At 48.7% G+C, this 21,502-nt stretch overlaps 1 protein-coding gene across 4 annotated transcripts in view; it reads right to left on the bottom strand.

Annotated features, from left to right (window-relative positions):
* Asator (tau-tubulin kinase asator) overlaps window positions 1-21,502 on the bottom strand; it is a 234,409-nt gene that overhangs the window by 50,067 nt on the left and 162,840 nt on the right. For all 4 annotated transcript variants that reach the window (XM_077664608.1, XM_077664607.1, XM_077664610.1 and 1 more), the window contains exons 2-5: window positions 12,441-12,579; window positions 7,357-7,504; window positions 4,498-4,712; window positions 1,647-1,817 (exon numbers count right to left, since the gene is read on the bottom strand). In XM_077664608.1, coding sequence (XP_077520734.1) covers window positions 1,647-1,817; window positions 4,498-4,712; window positions 7,357-7,504; window positions 12,441-12,579 — 673 coding nt within the window. The remainder of the gene's footprint in view (window positions 1-1,646; window positions 1,818-4,497; window positions 4,713-7,356; window positions 7,505-12,440; window positions 12,580-21,502) is intronic.

Below are 21,502 nucleotides of genomic sequence, written 5' to 3'. Positions count from 1 at the left end.
TTCTGCCCGACGTACCCTTAGGCGCAGTGCTCTCACAGTTTCTACATACTGTATCATCAACAATCTACGCTGCATGCCCGTTCTTTATGCTGGAATTTAATTGCAGCAAACACTTTGCCCCTTAAATGACAATTAGGCTCTTGAATCGACCTCCACGCCCGGCACGCCAGGGCGCAGCGACTACAGATGCCCATAAATATCACTGATGCAAGGCATCTACAATGGCTTTCTCAACTCTGTGCCGCCCTGAATACAGGCTGCCCTTAGATGCTGCGGCCTCTCCACCGCGTGACCACCAAGACAGTGATTTAGTGACAGTTTGTTGTGTGCGCAAGGTTTCCATCCACTATGATGAACCAACCCGCCCAAAACCCAACGATGCTTAATAGTGCTAGACGCCGAGCCCGCTTGTCGTTTTCGTCAGACGTGCTCCGCACCTTGACCAATCTAAGCACATGCCGGGCTTCATTATTCGTTTCCCGGTAAACATCCCCCCCTCCCCGCCCAGTGCATTCCGAGGTGCTCAAACTTCCCTCGTGCTTCCAAACAAAAGTAATGGGTACAAAACTCTGGTTCCCCTTGCGTTACGTTAACGTGAGAAGTCGGGCTAGTTGGTGCGTATTCATGTTGAACGAGCGCAAAAAACACAAAGATCGCAGAAAAAAAGACAACTCAACACTCACACAAGCACTGAAATGTATATCAACCTAGCCAGCGTCGCCCTACATATTCCTTCTACCGCCGGAGTACTCCACAAAATCAACGCATCCCATGCACACAGATTTCGTCTGCGCCCCTTCTCTGGAATCAACCCTGGCAGGCCTCCTCCTCTCGGGCGCAAGAGGCTGTAATGCGTGGTTTTCGCTGCCAGACTTAAGGTCAGCAAACGCTAGCAGTTCGCCCTCAGCCAAACAGACGCACCGGCACCTGTCTAGAGCGCTTACTTGAGCAGCGCAACACTTTCGTTATTTAGGAGTGGGCTCGAAATGAGACCTTATGGTGTATGCACATTCAGATGAATGGTATTTAGCGCCTTATGTCTGTAAATGGTATATCGGTCCCACCAGGCAGCGGCGACTGTCGTAAATACCCAAGTGAGTCTGCACCTCAACCATGTGTAGCGCTGTGTTGTGTCCCTCCCTGTGTCCTTCTTCTATGTACCGTTTGTTGCGCTGTAGTCATGGAATATCGAAACCAACTCGCCCAACAACTTCCCTTGCTCAACCGCTCTAGACAGGTGCGTGGACGGCTGCACAAACGCTGCTTCCACGCTCTGTCCGTCATAACATTTCCTGGCTCCCCTGCACTATCCATCGGTGGGTACGTTTGCCTGCCGCCTCGCCCGGTCCTTGAGCACTCAAACCTACCACGCTCCTACTAATGTAATGGTAATGTTTCATGTATACCTCTGGTTTCTCACTATATATTTTGTCATCGCTGGGTAGCTATGAATAAACTCAAGCTGTGCGCCAAGTGTGCTCCTGTGTGTGTCCCTTTTCATGTCTTGTCGTTTATGCGCAATTACTTTTAAAAAAGCAAGCAGTACCCAAAATGCAACGCTTGTGTACACCCCCCCCCCCCACCATTGCTTTCATGTTTGCAAACCTGTGGTCTCGTATGCGGGATGCACTAAAGCAGAGACCCACCTTATTCTTGTGGGCGTTGACGGACGCGTAGCGCACGGTGCCTCTGAAGCCGGCGGCCGCCCGCGGTGGCCGCACTTCTCCCGTGGTGGTGACGTACTGGCGCGCCAGACCGAAGTCCAGCATGTACACCTTGCGCGACGAGTGCTGCGTGCGCCCCATGGCGAAGTTGGACTGCACCAGAAAGAAGGGGGGTGTCATGTAGAGCCCTAGGAGGCAACAAGGGCGAGTCCACCGGCTAGTTGACTTTGTATGCTGAATATACAGCGCGAGACACAGCGAAGAAATAAAAGATTAAAATGCAGAGCGCTATCGCGTCCCCTTCGCTTCGCCTATTCAACACTCCCGCAACACAATAATTGCTAATCAGCCTATACTCAGAACTCATGTGATCATGCTCGAAAACCCACTCATGTACGCACTCGAAGACAATTCACCAAGTGAAAGACCACAACGCATTCCCTACTCTCAACCTCCATTCAGCTTTCACCAACCGGATAAAAGGCAAGACTGCGCCAAAGGGGCAGGGCAGGAGAAGGAGGAACGAAAACGACAACACAGGCAAAATCTCGTACTTGTGGCGGCACTAACTTGCGCTTTAAGCAGTACAGCAGGACACGGGATTGGCTTGGGAAATTTTGACCACGCGGGGTTCTTAAAGCATCCGGATTTTTTTTTCACAAAGTCGGACAGCCGAAAAAACCGGACTTGCCCAGGGCCGCAGTGATACTCTGAATCTCTTCTGACGAAGGATCGCTTAGTGTTGAACTTGACGCTGGTTAGAGCGTACGAGCTTTGAGTCGTACTCTTCACTTGGGAGTGAAACACGAACCACCATTGCAGGCTGTGTTCGAAACTGGGTTTGCCTCCGAAAGGGTGCAGCGGGGTTTGCGGAGCCTCATCCAAGCATACACCCCTGAAGAAGCCGGGCGCCAGGCCGGGGGTGGCTTGTACACATTTTTACCGGTGGGTGTCCGGCGGTGGGTTTCGAACCAACCACCTCCCGCAGCCGAAGCGGACGCCCAGACTAGTACGGCGTTCCTTGCAGCCTCAGTAGCTTTGGGACGTTAAATTCCCATTAACCCATAAACGTTATTTTGGCGAATGTTCCCACCCGATTATTAGAACATTCTTAGAATTTAATTTTGTGATCCTCTTTCCAAATCTAGTGATTTCTTTTCATTTTACTGAGCGTCCCTCTTTATTAGTCTTTATGCAGTAAGTCTGTGCACCTGTGAGTTTTTGACAGTTCGTTTTTCTAACGACTACTTATATTCTGTTTCTCGTAATAGACTGCATAGAGATTTGATAGCGATGCTCCTTCCGCCACCATTCGTTCTGTGTACTTTAGCCTCAAGGGTCATGGTGTGGCGTGTGTAAGATGCCGCTTCCTCCTTGCACCAAAACGTTTTCCTATAAGTTACACACCGAAGCTTCATCTGCTCAAACGCGGCTGTATAGGATGAACATTTCTTAACCTTTTGTTACCTGTCATCTGTGCAGTGTACCTCAAACCACTGAACACTGTTTCATCTACTGCAAAGACGTGGTTTTGTTTTGGGATGAGCTGCAAAGAACGCTAAAGAAGGACTTTGTTTTAAATTCCTACAGTGTATTTTACCTTGCGGCCGCTCAAACTGATTACGAACCATACAACGTGTTTTTTCTCCTTGGACTTCATAGCTTGTGGAAAGCGCGCATGTTAGACCGCACCGCTGATCTCTTGTTTCACCGAGAAGACATTTTAGCCGATTCAATCCTCACCTCAGGGACATTTATAATGAAAGCGTCTCTCTACCGGACTGCTTTCCGCTGCTGATACGGTGTATATCGTTGCAGCACTTGTAGTCGTGCTGTCTCCTGTCAAGCTAGAGGAGTGGAGCCACCAGCTGAGCTATTTGTAAATAATCTGCATATAGCCCCTTCTGTATATACACGTAACGTCGTATAGTAAATACCATTCTGGAAAAAAAATGCAGCGATAGTGCACTGCACTCGTGCAGTGGCCAGCCAAGCTGATCTGTTGACGCCAACGCGGGTTCATATCCCAGTCAAGGCAACATTTCTTTTATTTATTTATTAACGGCTTGCCCAAAGTAAGCACAAGGCCATGCTTCACGGAAACCCGTTTGACATCAACAAGTAGTGCTTTCGCACTGAAACTTGCCTCGCACGGCACACGATTCGCAGCCCGTTCCACCCCCCCCCCCCCCTCTCCCCGTTAGAGCACCTTGCATTCAGTAGCCGTACTGACTACATCGCTCACAAGTAGAGCAGAGCCAATAGTTGAGGATGTTCCCGTTGGGTTTATACATAGCACGGCGCTAAAAAGATGCGGCAGTTGAGGAAGGCACAACGACACGCGCTTGGCGTGTGGGCCTTCCTCGAGTGTATTTTTTGCGCTCAGAGCCACGTACCGGTGTTGCCTACGCAAAAAGCATGACCTTTTAACACGACACAACACATGACTCGTCCGCAGGATTTACTGTCGTGTTGTGCGAGGCACGCTGAGCGCAAGCTTGTGCCTAAGCAGCTAAGGCGTTCGGCGGCCGACCCCATCGAAGTGGGTTCGATCGCGGCCTCGGCAGCTGTGCCATGCCAGTACATATAAAGGGATAAAAAGCGCCGCGTGGTCGGAATTATTCCGGTGCCCTTCACTACGGCTTTTATCAAAGAATATGTGTCGCTTTGAGACGTTAAGCTTCAACTCTACATACTTTGTCATAGTCCACGGATCGAAACCCGGCTGCTGCGGCCCTGTTTTGATGTTGGCAGAATGCAAAACGCGCCCGTGTTCTACGCGGTGCCTCTGCACGTCAAAGCATTGCCCTGCAGCCAAAAGCAAGACAGGTACCGGCTTGACGTCCCGGTGCAGGAAGCCCACTTCGTGGATGCTCTGAATGGCGCGCAGTATCTGCAGGCCCAGCCTGAGCGTGGTGCTCAAGGAGAAGGCGCCACGTGGCTGAGCGCGGCGCAGCTCGGCCAGGTTCTTGCCCTGCAGCTGCATCACCACGTAGTTGAAGCGGTCGTTGCGGCCGCAGCCGATGAAGCGGCACACGTGCTCACGCCCTGCGCAAACACAGTCACAACGAAGGTTTCTAGGACTAATTTTTACCAGACAGCGACTGGCATAGAGTGCTCGGATATACCACGAAAAATTGTTCTTCAAAGGCAAATTATTTACATTACTACACTGTTTCCGTAGAAATCGCGCTAATGTAATTGAATTGCACTTCGCATGACTCCTGCCAAACAGTGATTACATGAAAGTATAATTACATGTAAATTCGATTTTCTTAGTTATGAAGCAAGTCAGATGTTCTCATCTCTGATGCACGCAAAGAAATACACTATGACGACAGTTTCCGCGACCATTTTCTTGATTTGTGGCAGCGTTGGAACAACTGAGTCGAAAAGTAGCCATAGAAAATTTTGCTCCGCTTTGTGTGTTCAAAGACCAAAAACTTTGTCGCAACAGACCAGCGGCGTTTTTGGTTAAATTAACTACGAAAATCATTCTATAATTCCGCAAACAATTCACTACCCCACAGTATGTTATTACATTACCAATTACTGTCGACTCAAATCAATTCTCGTAATTTCGTTACAGAAACCATGTCTCTACTGCGGTAAAATGATATGTCCAGCCCGTAACCACTCTGTACACCAGCCCAAAAGAAAACAACAAACAGTCAGAAGTGAGGTGACAATGACATCAAGACAGCTGATACAACGAATAACGAAGGTGCCTTCAAAAGTTGAGAGAAAAGTGATCCAGCTCGCACAACAGGTCTTACTGATACGAATCAGAAAGAAAGCACTTTCTTTAGGAACTATGTGCTAATCGCCCCGAGAAAGGCAGTGTAACGCCACACAAAGAACAAAATCCGATTAAGCACTAAACATTCATGCTTATCTATTGCAAAGCAGAGCAATCTTTCTTTGAAAAGTGTGCTCGAAATTAATGAGCAAGCAATTCTAGCCTCACTCCCTGCATATGTATCAAAAGCGCCAACACAAAACAGGACGAAGATAGGACAGAGATAAGAGATTTCTTCCAGTTTTGTGTTCCCGCTGCTGATACATATGGATCGCAACCAACTAGGTTGGCAGATGTTGTTATTCAAGCACTTCCTGCACCACGTTCCACGGTGTCTGTGTGGAGCTCGGGCCAAGTGAAGCCGACAAAGAACGCCAGCAGTGGAAATAGAAATTGGTGTTTTAGGAAAGTAAATGACGCTGAAACTGTCTAACGTATCTCGGTTGACACCCGAACCACCCCATAAGGGAAGGGATAAAGGAGGGAGTTAAAGGAAGGAAGAAAGAGGTGCTGTAGTGGAGGACTCCGGAATAATTTCGACCACCTGGGGATCGTTAGCGTGCACTTACATCGCACAGAACACGGGTGCCTTTTGAGTTTCGCCTCTATCGAAATGCGGCCGTCGCGGTCAGGTCTGAACCCGGCTACTCCGGTGGTTTCGAGAAAAGGAAAGGCGCATAACCGCCTCTGTTTGTAGGTGGACGCCACCGCTTACTCGCTGCGCGACGGTGGTATCCACCGCTGATTTAACCCGCCGCGGTGGCTCAGTGCTTAAGGCGCTCGTCTACTGAGCCAGAGTACCGAGGCACGAACCCGACCGCGGCGGCCGCGTTTCTATGGAAGCGAAACGCAAAAGGCGCCCGTGTGCTGTGCGATGTCAGTGGACGTTAAAGATCCCCAGGTGGTCGAAATTTATCCGAAGCCCTCCACTGTGGCACCTCTCTCTTCCTTTCTTCTTTCACTACCTCCTTTATCCCTTCCCTTACGGCGCGGTTCAGGTGTCCGCCAAGATATGTGAGAGCTACTGTGTCAGCTCACTTCCTAAAAAAATTGTTTTTTTTCAGACTCCTTTGATTTCGAGGAAAGGAAAGGCGCATACGCAGCTCCCTGGATCAGAGGACACCTCAACTGCGCTTGAAGAGTGAGTGAGTGTGTGTGTGCGCGCGTGCGTGTGCGTGTGTGCGTTTGTGTGAGTGTGTGTGTGTGCGCGCGCGTGTGCGTGCGTGTGTGCGTTTGTGTGAGTGTGTGTGTGTGCGCGCGCGCGCGCGTGTGTGTGTGTGTGTGTGTGTGTGTGTGTGTGTGTGTGTGTGTGTGTGTGTGTGTGTGTGTGTGTGTGTGTGTGTGTGTGTGTGTGTGTGTGTGTGTGTGTGTGTGTGTGTGTGTGTGTGTGTGTGTGTGTGTGTGTGTGTGTGTGTGTGTGTGTGTGTGTGTGTGTGTGTGTGTGTGTGTGTGTGTGTGTGTGTGTGTGTGTGTGTGTGTGTGTGTGTGTGTGTGTGTGTGTGTGTGTGTGTGTGTGTGTGTGTGTGTGTGTGAGATTCCTCCACCGCAGCGGTGCTCTAATGGTCTGAGCATCCGCTTCGCACGCGGTAGGAGGATGAGGATTAACTTTATGTAATAATTGAGATAGAAACCTTCCCGGGAGAGTTTTTCAGTCCAAGAGCTCACTGGCCTTCCTCTCCAGCCAAGCCCAATCAGCCAGTCTGCGCTCGCTCACAGAGGCGGTCTCCCAGGAGGTTGCGAAGGGTGTGAAAGGCGGTACGCATATGGACGTGGGCATGCCCAGATGTAGGGATAGAGCGTGAGAGGGCTGGCTCCGCAGGTTGTGGAGTATCAATGGAAGTGGATGGGATGGAAAATGGTTTTGCGTTCGCCTCTAGTGGACCCATGGCTCACCCTGAAGCTTCTTGAGAACTGCAACCTCCATCTTGAGAACCTGCTTTGCCTGCTTGGCGGATTCAAGCTTGAGTGCAACAAGCTCCTTGGACATCAGGTCCAGGCCCTCGTAGATCTCGCCGAAACCACCGCCGCCGATCTTCTTCATCTACGAAGCGCCAAGGAACAGCACCAGATGAGCACTGAGGCCGGCTTGAAATCTTCCAGAATTTTTGAGAGGAAAACTTTTTGTCTTGCCTTTGCTATTAAACATATTGTTCAAAATGTACGCGACAAATTGTATACAGCAAGACTTCGCCTACTACAATAGAACTCTTACGAACTCGAGCAGAAATAAACAAAACATCCGACACGCAGCAAAACCAGCTTTGTCATCATTAGTATTTCGCCATCATGTAAGCATATCGCAGCGGCTGCTTGTAACAATACCGGGTGTTTCACCTGAGAGGCTCTGCAATTTAAAAAAAGAGAAAGGTTTTAGAGCGACAACAATTCTTCGGACGTACGGACCCCGAGCAAGAATCTGGTAATAGTGCCTTGTGCTTCCTTAGTGACACGAGTGAGTTCTGGTTAGTTGAGAAGAGCTGTAGCAGCTGTAGCCAATGGGAGGACGTCGTCGCGCCACCTAGGTCACATGGCGTCCCCACCGGATCAGGAGCCAAACGCACCACCGTGGCAGGTGGCAGTTAAATTAATGACTCGTCTCGAAGGGGTTGCTCGCCAGAAGCACCACGGGTCGCACAGTCTCCACCGGTGGCAGCGCCTCCCATCGCAGGACCGCGGCGCACCTCTGTGCCTCTGTGCCAGGAGGACTCTCAGCGATCTGTGGATGCTAAGTAGGGAATGACCGATTCTGACGTTAGAGGCATTCACCCGCCGAAGCTATCTCATCGTATCCTTAAGGCGGCGCTTTAGTGTCCCCTTCGATTGGAGAATGAGCGCATGATGAACCCGTACCACTTTTTTGTTTTAGAGCGACAATTTTTTCTCGGGATAGCACTGCCAGCGGCGTATCGCATCAGAATGCAGCTAAGATGTCCTAACTACTAGGCTGGTTAATTTATATTCAGCAGTTACCTTTAGCAACATTATTGTTGTGCTCCTTATTTATCGAGAGGCGTGTGGCCCACCTCAAGTAATGCCATTCTCAGTTTTTAGAATTTCGAGAACAAACCTATCCTTGGCGTTTCCCAACAAATTCTGCCTATATTGTGACATAACACGTGCGATTTCGAAAAACTTTCAGGCAAACTAATCCCTTGAGTTCACGTTGCTCGTCAAAACAGGCAAAGTTTTTGGGACACAGCGCCGAGGCTGAGATTTCGAAGTTCTGAAACTTATATGCATGTTACTTACAATAGACTAGGGCCCTCTTAAGAAATAAGGACACTAATAGTAATAGACAAAAAGTTAACTAGGTATTATTTAACCAGCCTACTAGTTAACATACCAACTCATATTTATAATTTCTTTTTGCGCCGCTTACTTTTGGAAATTGCAGAGCACCTTACGTGGAACACGTTGTAGGTGTCGTCTTCGCGAAAAGTTATCATTAATGGGACTTGCGTCTCAGCTGTGTGGTGGAGCCCCTACGGCAGCCTCAAAAACCAAGAAACCTCCAAAAGTGGCGACGAGGCTTCTCCTTATATCATCCTTATAACAACTGACCCGATATCCAATAATTTCTTTCATTAACTCACAAATGCTAAAGTGTACTGAACTATTTTCAAGTGTTATTTCATCAAAAAAATTTTACCGGTCCTTGCAGGTCTCTACCCTGCTCAAAGACTGAAAGGCAGAAAAGGTGGTTTCAGCTTATAAATCACGTTACACCCATTCCTTCGATAATTACTGACCAATTTCATAAACATGCTTAACTCATATTTTCTAGCGCTTCGTGAACACAAGGGACAAGAACACAAATACGCAGGACGTACGCTAGCGTACGTCCTGCGTATTTACGTACCTGTGTACGTCCTGTGTACGTACGTGCTGTATTTACGTCCGTATTTACGTCCTGTGTACGTTCGCTAGCGTACGTCCTGCGTATTTGTGTTCTTGTCCCTTGTGTTCACGAAGCGCTAGAAAATATGAGTTCCAACAATGTCCAACTAGCCCAAGTTTCTGCCTTCATAAACATGCATTCCAAGTAAAACTCTAGAACGCATAATTTACTCACATCTAATTATTTTACTCGAGACCAATTCTTTCTTTAACAACGCACAGCATGGTTTTCGAAAATTCTTTTCCCGAGAAACTCAGCTCCTTTCTTTTTACTAATGACTTGTCATTATGCAGATCAACAACTTCATACGGACTGAGTATTTCTGGACCTCTCGCTAGCTTTCGATTGTTTCTCACGATTTACTGATTTTCAAACTTTTCCTTCTTAATATTCATCCAAAGGTATGCATTAAGGATTGGATTATGGTATGGAATAAGGATTTTCTCTTTAACAGTACTCAGTATGTAACTGCTAATTAATTTACGTCTAGTTCATGTTCCGTTACCTCCTGCATACACCAAGGATCGGTACTGGGTCCCCTTGTTTTTGTTATCTACACTAATCATCTTCCTGACTGTATCTCTAATTATAACATTAGGCTGTTCGCGAATCATTGCGTTATCTACCACAAACTAACTCCAATGATTCCTCTAAGCTTCAAGAAGATCTCGACAGTATATCGAAATGGTGTAGCAAATGGTTAATGCAGCTTAACACTAACAAATACAAGTATATGCGTGCTTGCTTCCGGTCTATAAGTCCTAATATGCCCTCTGACTCTAACAACGGTACTGTCTTGTCGGTTGTTAGCTCCTATAAGTATCTTGGCCAATACATATGACTAGAAATCTTTCCTGCGACTGTCTTTCCTCCTTCGTCTTTTCTCCCCTAACCCCTTTCCCCCTGTGCAGGGTAGCAAACCGGCTATTTTTCTGGTTAACCTTCCTGCCTTTCCTCCTCCTCCTTCCTGTAACATGCATGTTGTATATGTCACTAACAATGCTAGCCGAACTTTAGGCTAGCTAAGGCGCAACTTCACATCAACACCCACATCACTAAAACTTACTTTGTACAAAGCGCTTGTCCGTCCAAAATTAGAATATGCCTGCGCATACGGGGTCCTGTTAATTCTAATCTCATCACTTGCCTTGAAAGCATCCAGAATCGCACGGCGTGTTTTATCCTCTCTACTTATTCACGTCATTCCAGCGTCACTTCCATGAAAAATACGCTTAATCTGCCCGACCTCTCACTGCGTCTCAAGTACTTTCGCCTGTCTTTTTCAACAAAATATACCAATTTAATTCATTCCTGAAAGGAAATCTTTTCACCTCTCCCAGCTACATCTGACCTCGCATCGACCATCAACACGAAGTTGAAGGGCCAACTTGCCGAACTAATTCGTGCCGTTCTTCCTTTTTGCCTAGAACAGTCACCGAATGGAATCACCTTCCCGCATCCACAGTCTTCATTTTTGCTGCCATTCAATTCACTGTCATGGTTTAAAGTGCCTCACAGTATTTTTTGTTATGTTTTGTTCTGCAACTAATGTGACGAACTCACTATTCCTTTTGCGAAGTGCCTATGGTCCTTGAAAATATGCATAATAACTAAATAAATAAATAAACTAATAAATAAATAAATACATGTTTAGAGCCTAAGCGCTCCTATATAAACTCCGTGACTGGACCGCTAAGGAGGATACTCTTGGCTCTTGTTAAATTTTTCAAAGACGGTACTGTTGGGGATAAAAGTGCAAGATTTGAGATGCAGTAAGTGACAATACCTCTGCTGTTAGCTGGTGGCTCGAGACCACACTTGATGGGGAGGTTTAAGACGAGATCACGTGCTCCAATGTGTGAGAGACAGATGAGATGATCGTTGGAAGGCATGGAGCGCACTGAAAACTTTACTTCCCTATAGTACACGCGAATGACAAAACATGCAGGTGTGAGAAGGGCGCCAGATTAAAGTTAGTGCTTTCTACGTAGCATTTTCTCTTCATACTGGAATACCAGATGATCAATGAGAAAAAATTCAAACATTTTCTCATTGCTTCAGAAAAAAACGTTGCTGTAAACGTCATCATCAGCCTGGCTACGCCCACTGCAGGAAAAGGCTTCTCCCATATGTCTCCAATTAATCCCGCCCTGTGCCAGTTGGGGCCACCTTGTCCCGGCCAGCTTTTTGATCTCGACCGCCCAATTAAGTTTGTGCTGCCCCCTGATACTCTTACATTCCACCCGCACATGCCCTGCATGAACCCATTTCTCCTTGATTTCGACTGAGATGTCATCAACCCGTCGTTGTTCCCTAACTCGTTCTGCCATTTTCGCGTCATTTAATGTCACACCTCTCTTTTTCCTTTATCGGCTGCGCTGCGTTGTACTCAATTTAAGTTGAATCCTTTTTAATTGGCCTCCATGTTCCTACATCACAGGTGAGTACCGGTAACATACAGCTATTTTTTTAGAGATATTGAACTGGCACTCACTACCATGGCATTAATAAGCATTAATAACTAAGTGCATCTCTTTTTTCTTGTTATAATGCAGCAAAATCCCATGTATAACACCGGGCACGCTCTTTATGTTCGGCACTAAAAGCGGCCAGTTTTCTTAAACGGGTTCCTGCGAAGGCTAATAGACCTTAGGCGTTCTCACTGAGATTGTTACTGTAAAAGAGAAAGTTCGTGAGCATAGCGTACGATCAGTTCCGGCTTTTAAAACAGATTGAAAGAAAGCGCCACATTACCGGGTTGTTAAATGTACATAATTACCAAAGCTCGTGGTACTTCCCCATACACACTGAACACTACAATGTAAAGTATATAGGCATTTATCGACGTGCTGCTGTCGTCAAGCTTGTTTTGACTTCCGCCCGAAACCTTCCCTTCGCAAACATGCCAAAACAAGCCAAGAGAGGGGCTACTTGTGTCCCTGATCACGACAGAAGTGGTAAAGATGTTACTAAAAGAAGGCACGAAGGCAGAGCCCAAGCAGCACTGTCTCTGGGTTTCCTTGGCGATACTGGCTGTTGAACAGACTTTTCGCCCTCCAGGGTTTGGGGGAACACCCACCACTTTCCACCGCTCTTTGACGACATGTCCGGGCTGGAGGAGGTCTTCGCTGGTCATACTGATCCTGTAGCTGGACAGGTTGTTGTTGTCGTCCTCCTCTTCGTCGCACGACGCAGCACCGCCGCCATTATAGCTGTACCTGCGCGACAGGTGGAATATACAAGACAGCCGGTCAGACATCTTAATCGCAAGACTATTGATTTAGGCGACTAGGGCAAATCGCCTTCGCGGTAATCGTCGCAGAACATAAAGATCATGCCCAGCAATACAGGTGAAGGGCATTTTTTTCATCCGGTGCAATATTTCAACGAAACAGGCAAGATATCCGCAAAACTCTCCTCGGCAGGCCAGCATTTTTTTGCTGCTATTTCTTTTTGCTATCGACAAAAACGGTCTCTAGTGGTTTTCTATAAAAGTATGGAGACAAGGAAAAAAATTTTAAGATTTTTCTACGCATAGGAAAACTTAACTTTCAATATTTTCATAGCAGTAGCTTACAATATTACAATATTCAATATTTTTGTCCAAGAATGCTGTACATGATCTGAAACATGAAACAATGTCCGATTCCCGATTGAGGTTTAATTCTTTCAAATATGCTTTCACCAGTGCCATAGCCGTTCTTTCTAACCATGTAAACACATCTGTCGAGTTTGTAGTCGCTTAAAGGCTTAACGAAAGCGACGACAGCGTGGCCCCGCAGAAGAGACTAGCTGGGGTACATTTCTACGTTTCATCAAAACACCGCATTGACGGCAACGACAGAACACTGGGGCATACATGCAAGGAGGATACCGCAGGCAGCAGCATGTCCTCACTTCGGTGCATACGAACCCACAACTGCCGTCTGTACCCACTGGTGTGATAAACCAACATCAGAGAAAGAAGTACGACATACAAATGGTACGTTTACAAGGGTAGAGGTGCGGGCTACTTCGATGTTTGTGTCTAGTAAAACCGAGGAAACATCGTGGTGCACTCTTTTTGAGATGCCTCTGATTAATAATAGTGGTATCCATAAATGCGCTAGAACTTCACTTCTGGCCCGAAAAAAAGGAAAACAAAACAGCTTTTCTTTTCGCACTTGTTTTCATACATATCCATTCTGCTCACTGCAAGCAAAGTACAAGTACAAAACACTAGCTTTTGTCGACATTCTTTGGATCTATGGGGGGATCTTCATGAAGATCCCCCCGATAAAAAGTCAACGTGGCCAATCTAACCATTCAGGAGGACACTGCAACCACACCGTGCGCGCAATGCCGCCAATTCAGACTTTTGGAAAGGACAGCCACATTCACGGGATCTGAGGATGGCCCGTTCCGTGCCACAGCGTGCAGCTTATCAATATAATCAGCAGCCTAACTACACCCACTGCAGTGCAAAGGCCTCTCCCATGTCGCTCCAATTAACCCCCTACTTCGGCAGCTGGGGACACCATATCCGCGCAAACTTGTTAACCACATCCTTCCACCTAACTCTTCGCCGCCCCCTGCTAAGCTTACCTTCTCTTGGAATCCAGTCCGTTACCCTGAATGGTAAGCGGTTATCTTGCCTTCGCATTACATGCCCCGCCCAAGCCCACTTATTCCTCTTGATTTCGCCTAGGATGTTATTAACACCTGTTTTTTTCCCTCACCCACTCAGCCCGCTTCCAGTCTCTTAACGTTACACCTATCATTATTATTTCCATAGTTCGCTGGGTTGTCCTTAACTTATGCTGAACAATATTCGCCAGCCTCCAAATTTCTTCCCCGTAGGTGAGTACCAGTATGATACAGCTCTTGTAGGCTTTTCTCTTGACGGATATTGGTAAACTGCCATTCATGATCAGAGAGGACCTCTCCTATGCGCTCCACACCATTCTTATTCTTCGTTATCTCCCTCTCATGATCCGGATCAGCGGCCACTACATGACGGGAGCGCAACCTCGAAGATTACGCGGAACTCCGTGGAGCTTGTGAGCGCCTCTTCAGGATCCGGCCAACGTCATGAGCGGTTGCAGCCGCGCGCGCTCGGCACCTTCCGCGGCAGGCGCACGGAGATCCACCTTGTCTTGCCGCTGGAATTCTAGTGCAGGCAGCAAAACCAGCGCAGCAGACGCGCGCTCTCGCAACCTTCACCAGAAAATGCTCGGGGATGGGATTTCCCCAAGAATGCGGCGCGCACGGGAAAACCCGGCGCATACAAATGTTCGCCGCTGATACCTTCGAAGTCGCGCCCCTGCCCCAGCCCGTAAGTCGGAGGCTCTGCTTGCTTGGCCTTCTATTTCCGAGGAATGCCTCATTGATGTTTTGTAGCTAGCTGGCGCGCCCTGTCTATTACACTTTGCTTCACGCTTTGTCGTCCCTCACTTTGTTCCCTCGAGCATGGACCCCTCCGCAGCTGCAAGCGGAAACGCTGCATCCGCGGAGTGGGAGTGCGGGGACGGAAGACTGTCCCCCAATATTTCCACAATTTATATTGAAGTAGGTTTTACCGAGCTCCACGACCCTCATGATACGCCCCGGCACGTGCGCGGAGTATCGGACTCTCACGCTCTCCGGAGAAGTCGGAGCTCCTCATACTCCGCCCCACAACCCTAAACTGCCCCACAGCCCCCATAACCGTGAAACTGGAAAACCGATACATCCCGGAGGTACGCACTCTCCGGGTACTGGGCCACCACATCCAGAACAACGGGAAAAACACTCTCACCATCCAGAAACTCAAGCAGACGGCGGTGTCGATATCCCACCTAATCCGCCGAGTTTCTGGACACCAGCGGGGCATGAAGGAGCATGACCTATGTCGTCTCATTCATGCCTTCGTCCTCAGCCGCTTTCTCTTCACGCTCCCCTACCTGAAACTCCAGGCCACAGAAATCTCCACCCTGGATGCCATGATCCGAACAGCATTTAAGACAGCACTACACCTACCACTAAATACATCAACCGAAAACCTCCTCCAGCTAGGCCTACACAACACGATAGGTGAGCTTATCGACGCCCACCGAGACACAATACATACGTCTCGCGAGAACCACCACCGGCAGACACATCCTACACACCCTCGGCATCAGCATACCAGCCACGGATCCCACACAGCTCCCGGTCCCCCACCACATTCACCGCGAACTACTTATTAAACCTCTCCCTAAAAACATGCACCCCACCTACCACGAACCCCGCCGCAGAGCTCGCGCACGGGCGCTCCACAAAAACTATGGAATGGAACCGGATGCCGTTTGGGTGGACGCCGCATGCACAGGCGAGGACGAGGTTGTAGCCATCACGAACCCCTCCCTACAACCGATTGCTATCCTTCACATATCCCCCACTGCCACTTCGGAGGAGGCTGAAGAGGCCGCTATTGCCCTAGCCATCACGCGCACGGAGGCCCGGTATATACTATCGGACTCTAAAACTGCCATACTAAATTTCGCCCGCGGGAGAGTTCACGTCCCTGCATTTCGCATATTGAACTCCCTCGCCGCACACCCGCCCCGCCACATGGAGCTCATATTGGTGCCTGCCCACTCCGGGAATCCCTTAAACGAGGTTGCCAACGCTTTAGCCCGAGGTTCTCTCAACCGGGCACCGGCGGCCTCCGATCTGGGGTTCTCACGGGAGCGCATGCATTCCTTCAGTGAACTGACGCAGGCCTGCAAAGCCGAGCGTCGGCTGTACCCCCCACCCCATCCCTACCTCGACAATTATCATCAGACACTTTTGAGGCGGCTCCAAACACGCACCTCACCCTCCCCTTATATACGCTCGCGCTATCACCAAATCCACACAAGCCCCTCCTGTACCCTCTGCCACCACCCTAAAGCAACTCTTGATCATATCCTTTTCCTCTGCCCGGCGGATCCTCCCCCGCGGGGCCTGGAGCACCTTACCACTTGGGAGGCTTGGGAGACCCTACTGCGCTCCGCGGACCCGGCCAAGCAAGCCATCGCCACAGGCCGAGCTGCCAGCGTCATGAGCCTCCTGGACATGAACGGTTGAGCGCAGCGGGGCCATGCGGGGGCCCAAGGACCTGTGCTTCCTAAACTTCCCTGTATGTAATAAAGTTTACACCACCACTACCCCGGCACCACTCTGACTCTGTTAGGGTGGCGATTTGTGACGGGAACGGGATGACGCTAGAAACTTGAACGGGTCAGATGAAAACCTCCACCACTCATCAATGTGACACGCTTTGCACATGTGCGCAAACCATGAGCACAGCTGCGGCAACAGCCGCATCTTGCGAAATGAAGTGAAAATATTAACAGCGACTTCGTTCTAGTGCATCCAGAGGAACAAGCAAAAATGGAGAGCTGGAGCCATTTCAGTCTGCAGCCCTGGCACAAGACACGCAAAGCAATGGAGCCAGACAAGGGGCGCGAGAAGCACCGTGTCTCTTTCATTGGGTCCAGGTCGGAATCCTTGCAGCGCGCATAGACAAGGAAGTGTTGTGCTCCAACTCCGCTCCTCTCCTCAAGATTGCATCCAATGTGGCTCCGACGGAACACCTCTGCTGGAGTCCACCGCAGCATCCAGCGGTCTCCGACGCGCGGCAGGGGGCACATCACTGCGCTAGTTGCTTCAAATGCGAAACGCGGCACTCGGGCCACAGAAGTGTCAAAGTGAGACCAGCCCGGTAACCTGTAAAGTCGCTTCCAGCACTTGACAACGGCGAAGAGACGGCGACCTTGTCTTCGCGACGATGCCCTGCAGATGTGATGTAGAAAGCAGCGTCCGTCGTCGGTAGGCAGGTTGTGTAAGCAGTGGGATTTGGCCAAGCTGGCATCCGTTTGACAGCGTGCACGTTCCCCTGCTGCAGGTCGCGAAAAGGACGCTTACCCGACTGGAGACTGTGCCAGTATTGCCTACTAAATGACACGTGAGACGCTTTGGAATGCCAAAATTGTGTGGCAACCAAGCCTCAATGCAGCGGAGAAGGCGCGCAACGAAGGCGAAGTGAGTAACACGCATACCAAGAAGTGGCTTTCGTTGCACCCATTGTGGCTGCAGTTACTGGCGTCGTTGACTAATAAAATAGCCTACAATACAGATATGAACGCTTCTTACAAACTTTATAACCTTGTATGAGTTATTACTTTGTTCATTAAAAATATTTACATAATATTCTGTTTTAACTGCGAAGCTGTTGATCGGTTTTGGTGGCGTCCCTCTTCGTGGTGATTTCGTAAAGTGAAGCAGTTTCTTGCTTGAAACGCTGCTGCAAAGTCACGGTTTCACATCCGATGTGCGCTGCCCTGAGCGCACAACTCTGTCTGTCCAGCTACAACCACACATTGTTAAGCAATACGCGTATTTCCAGCAGAATTTAAATATTAAGCTTAGATGAAAGTTTCTTTCTTTGGGGTTAATGCTCAACCCAATGCAAGGTACCTTTATATGCTTCCGCTGCCGCCAGGAACATTTCCGCAAAACAACGAGCAAATACGTTGATATATAAGCGTCCTTCAAGTAAGCGCCGGATGCGCTGAGAAACTATTCTCGTGTGGTCGGTTGTACGCTGAGCACATTATGCACATGCTTTAAAGTATTACGCAGTGCTCTAAATTTTCACGAAGAAGTGAACTAGAAGTTTTAAGATAAAAAACAGATATATGCGGCCGGTAAATATCATGCACAAAATAAGCCCTCCACCCCTCTCCGGCATACGTACACGTTGTGCATACTACTACTATGAGAAATTCCCCAGTTATGTACCTATTGTACCTCGTTGCGCATAACATGGATAGCATAACATGGGGGCAGTTTTCACGGCCGAGGAGGAAAGCAACCGCGACGTAGGGGAGCCAATCTTTCCTCCTCTCGCTGGCTTGAGCTCTGGACCAGGAGTGGGGTGGGTGTGCCTAGAAACCCGTTGTTTTCTCGTTTTTTTTTAGCGATACCCACTGAGCAAAGCAATTTTTCAGTACCATGCAGAAGAGTATTCAGCAAGAATACGTCCATCATATCGTATTTTGCGCAAACCATAAAGAAAAAAGAAATGCGCTCTGCGCGAGCTGCCACAGCTTTACTGCTTTGCTCTGGACTTCCGTGTATGACCCGCGCAGGCAGGGTGGAGTCAATTAAGGCCGAGCCACATAGTCGCGTATTAAATAAAGGGCCATCTGCTTTCATATGATATGTTTTCTGCCCCAGTGAATAGCATGCTGCCCGCTTTAATTGTTCATGTGCGAAGAAATTTTCGCTCAGCGTTTTTGCAGCACATGTCACTTTCAACGAAACACAAGTTGTGAAGCTGCGTGTGTTTACATGCATAATACGCGCTGTAAAACATCCCTTCAGCACTGCAGTGTGAGAAAGTGACGCTCGAACGCCACGTTTCAATCTTCCAAATGGGCTCTATATGAGAGCAGGTGGTTCGCTTGTCGGCTTCCCATATGTGTAAGCGGAAGAATAAACGGGTAGCAAGAATGCAAACAATGTAAAGAACCGCATCGTGCTCATAAAAACCTTGAAATGAAACATTAGGCACGAATATAATGAGGTACCGTTTTTCTCATGTATCCGTTATTGTTGACTGTTGTTCATTCAGTGATTTGAATGTACGACCATTTAGGCATATCATGGAAACTTTTAGCCTTTAAACACGGCAGACAATACTTTGCTTCCCAGTCAGAACGTTTACTAACGCTAAGCACTTGTCCGACGCACAACAGGAGTTCGCGATAAAGCTTGGTGCAGGTGAAAAATCCATATGTCAGAACAACGCTCCGCTTATGAGGCCGCCATATAAAGGTGGAAAACTCAGTAGAACACAACCACGCAGCAGGGCTAGCGCCTACTCTTGTAAAGCTATGGCCGGCCGCAGAAGCAGCGTGGAGATCATGCCCCGACCAGCAACTAGATAGCGCTGATTCTCCACCATGCACCCATGTGAAAATGTTGTGTAGGACGAGCGTTGCATCGATTTAGATTAAAAGCGTCTTGAGTCAGAGTTGAAATGCGTCCCACGAAAAATGCCTTGAAGTTCGGGCACAAGTCGACTTCTGTTTAAGTTTTTTCAAGTGCGCTTGTGCGTTAGCGTCAAGAGGATGTTCGAAGATTGCCTACACGAATATGAGCGCAAGCTTCTTTCGCCGCGAAAAGCCACGCAGAGGAAAAGCACGCGCCCTCTGAGCCCCGCATAGAGCTTCACTCATCAGCGGGTTTCGCTATCCACACACAAATAATCTTTTGACCTCCCTTACTTCTTTGTTGAACATTTGGTTGTTCTTGGTAACCCAATCTTCTTTACCACACATAAGGATCCACCTGGTTATTTCTTTTCGCAAACTGTACTACGTGTGGTTTTGTCCCACGGTTGTCTGCATGGTGCGGAAGCCCGATTCAAGGAAGCTCTGCTGACGAAAACTTTAATCGCAGTATTGGAGATTGCGTTTAAACCTCGAGGCCTCTCTGTTGTATGGACCAGACTTGGGCCCACGGACATTCGATTTTCCGGATGCGTCTTTTTGCGCTCGGTTGCGATTATGAAGAGCGCAACGCGACATACACGGGCAGCCCCTCGTCTGGGTATGAAACCGCCGACGGCACCGTGCGAGAGGCGCGCAGTGCACTCCTGCTGCTCAAGGACGCAGACAAAAGGCGTATCTTTCCGTTCGGCATTCCATTCGTTCCTAAAAGCGGCCCCGGCTGCTGCTATTTCGGTCCGGCCGAACCAGAAGCGGCAGCGGCCAAAATAGACGCCGCGTCGTCGCCCACGGGTCCACGCTGTCGACGCTCTTGTGTGCTCGGCGCGGAAGCTGCCGCCGTTACACAACAGCCTGACACAAGAAAACACCCTCGAGAAGACGCTTGTATCAGAGTTGCCAAGTGGGAGCCTCTGAGAGCAGCGCACGTTAAGCGCGAATTTGGATACGCAAGTGGATTCTACGAGGTGACGCATAATTGCCCGCACAGGATCAGCCTGGGCCTCCCGTATATATAAAGTGAGGCCTACATCGGAGAAACCGTGTTGTTGCCGCCCAGCCGGGAAAGCAAACCTATAAGCACTCGCTGCATTCCTCATAAAGAAAAAAAAGGTAGGTTTTAGGCTTCCACGTCAAACCTTTGCGCCGCACATAAACGCTTGTAATCATTCGCTGCTGCACGGGTGCCGCATACGACACAGCTTCACATTTCATTCGGCTTCTCAGCCACACTAGAGCTTTTGCTCGCTCGAAGTGGTGACGCGGTGTCAAAAGCAGTTTCGTTTTACTACAGATGTATACGCTGCCAACATAGATATCACTTTGGTGAAATATGCCCAATATTTATTTATTTATATACTCATTTATTTATTTTGTACTGTAGAGGTACTGCGATCGACACCCAGCACCTTCACCAAATGTAAGAGGAGGTGTGGCTCAGCAGAACCTAGGCCACTATGCAAAGGCTGAGGCCAGGGCTGCGAGCGAGCTTCACACCTCTGGATAGTCGTCGTCTTTCGCACACACAGTTCACCACAGTGAGCGCGGGTGGGTGCTGCGCTACACCATCATTTATTGATCTCTCTCTAAGGCTCCTTAAATACCTTGCGTCGCTCCATTGTATTTCAGCAGGCTAGTGTGGTGTCCACAGTGATACACATACTTCAGTCAGTGCTGCACATGGAGCACATCAACCGATTGACTCGGGTCAATATGCTGCGGTAGATGATTCTAGCCTCCAAAAGTGTCGAAAAAGATAAATGAAGAAAAACACCTTTAACCGAAAACGCTTTGACTGTTAAATATTGATACTTTCCTGGCGGCGTTTCTCTGGAAGATCGGGCATATATTTCATGATCAACGCCAGTTCCTGAGTGCCATATATGCTTCGGAACAGCCCCGATCGGGGATTTTTCCTCCGAATATTTAATTCCTTGCGGCCGGACAAGTAGGCCGGATGATCAGCAGAGTAGCGCACAAGAGGTATGGCATGAAGGAGGAGGACCCACTCAGGCTAGTCAACAGCCTAGTGGTCAGCCGGGTAACATATTCATTACCGTACTATGTGACTATCAAAGCAGAGAAGGAGCAAGCGGAGACAATACTCCGGAAGGCATACAAAACAGCTCTTCATCTCCCAAGAAAT

This window comes from Amblyomma americanum, chromosome 5, assembly GCF_052857255.1.
Source record: "Amblyomma americanum isolate KBUSLIRL-KWMA chromosome 5, ASM5285725v1, whole genome shotgun sequence".
Lineage (NCBI taxonomy): Eukaryota > Metazoa > Arthropoda > Arachnida > Ixodida > Ixodidae > Amblyomma > Amblyomma americanum.
The sequence above is the reverse complement of the archived record's forward strand: the minus strand, read 5'-3'. Positions and strand labels throughout refer to the sequence as shown.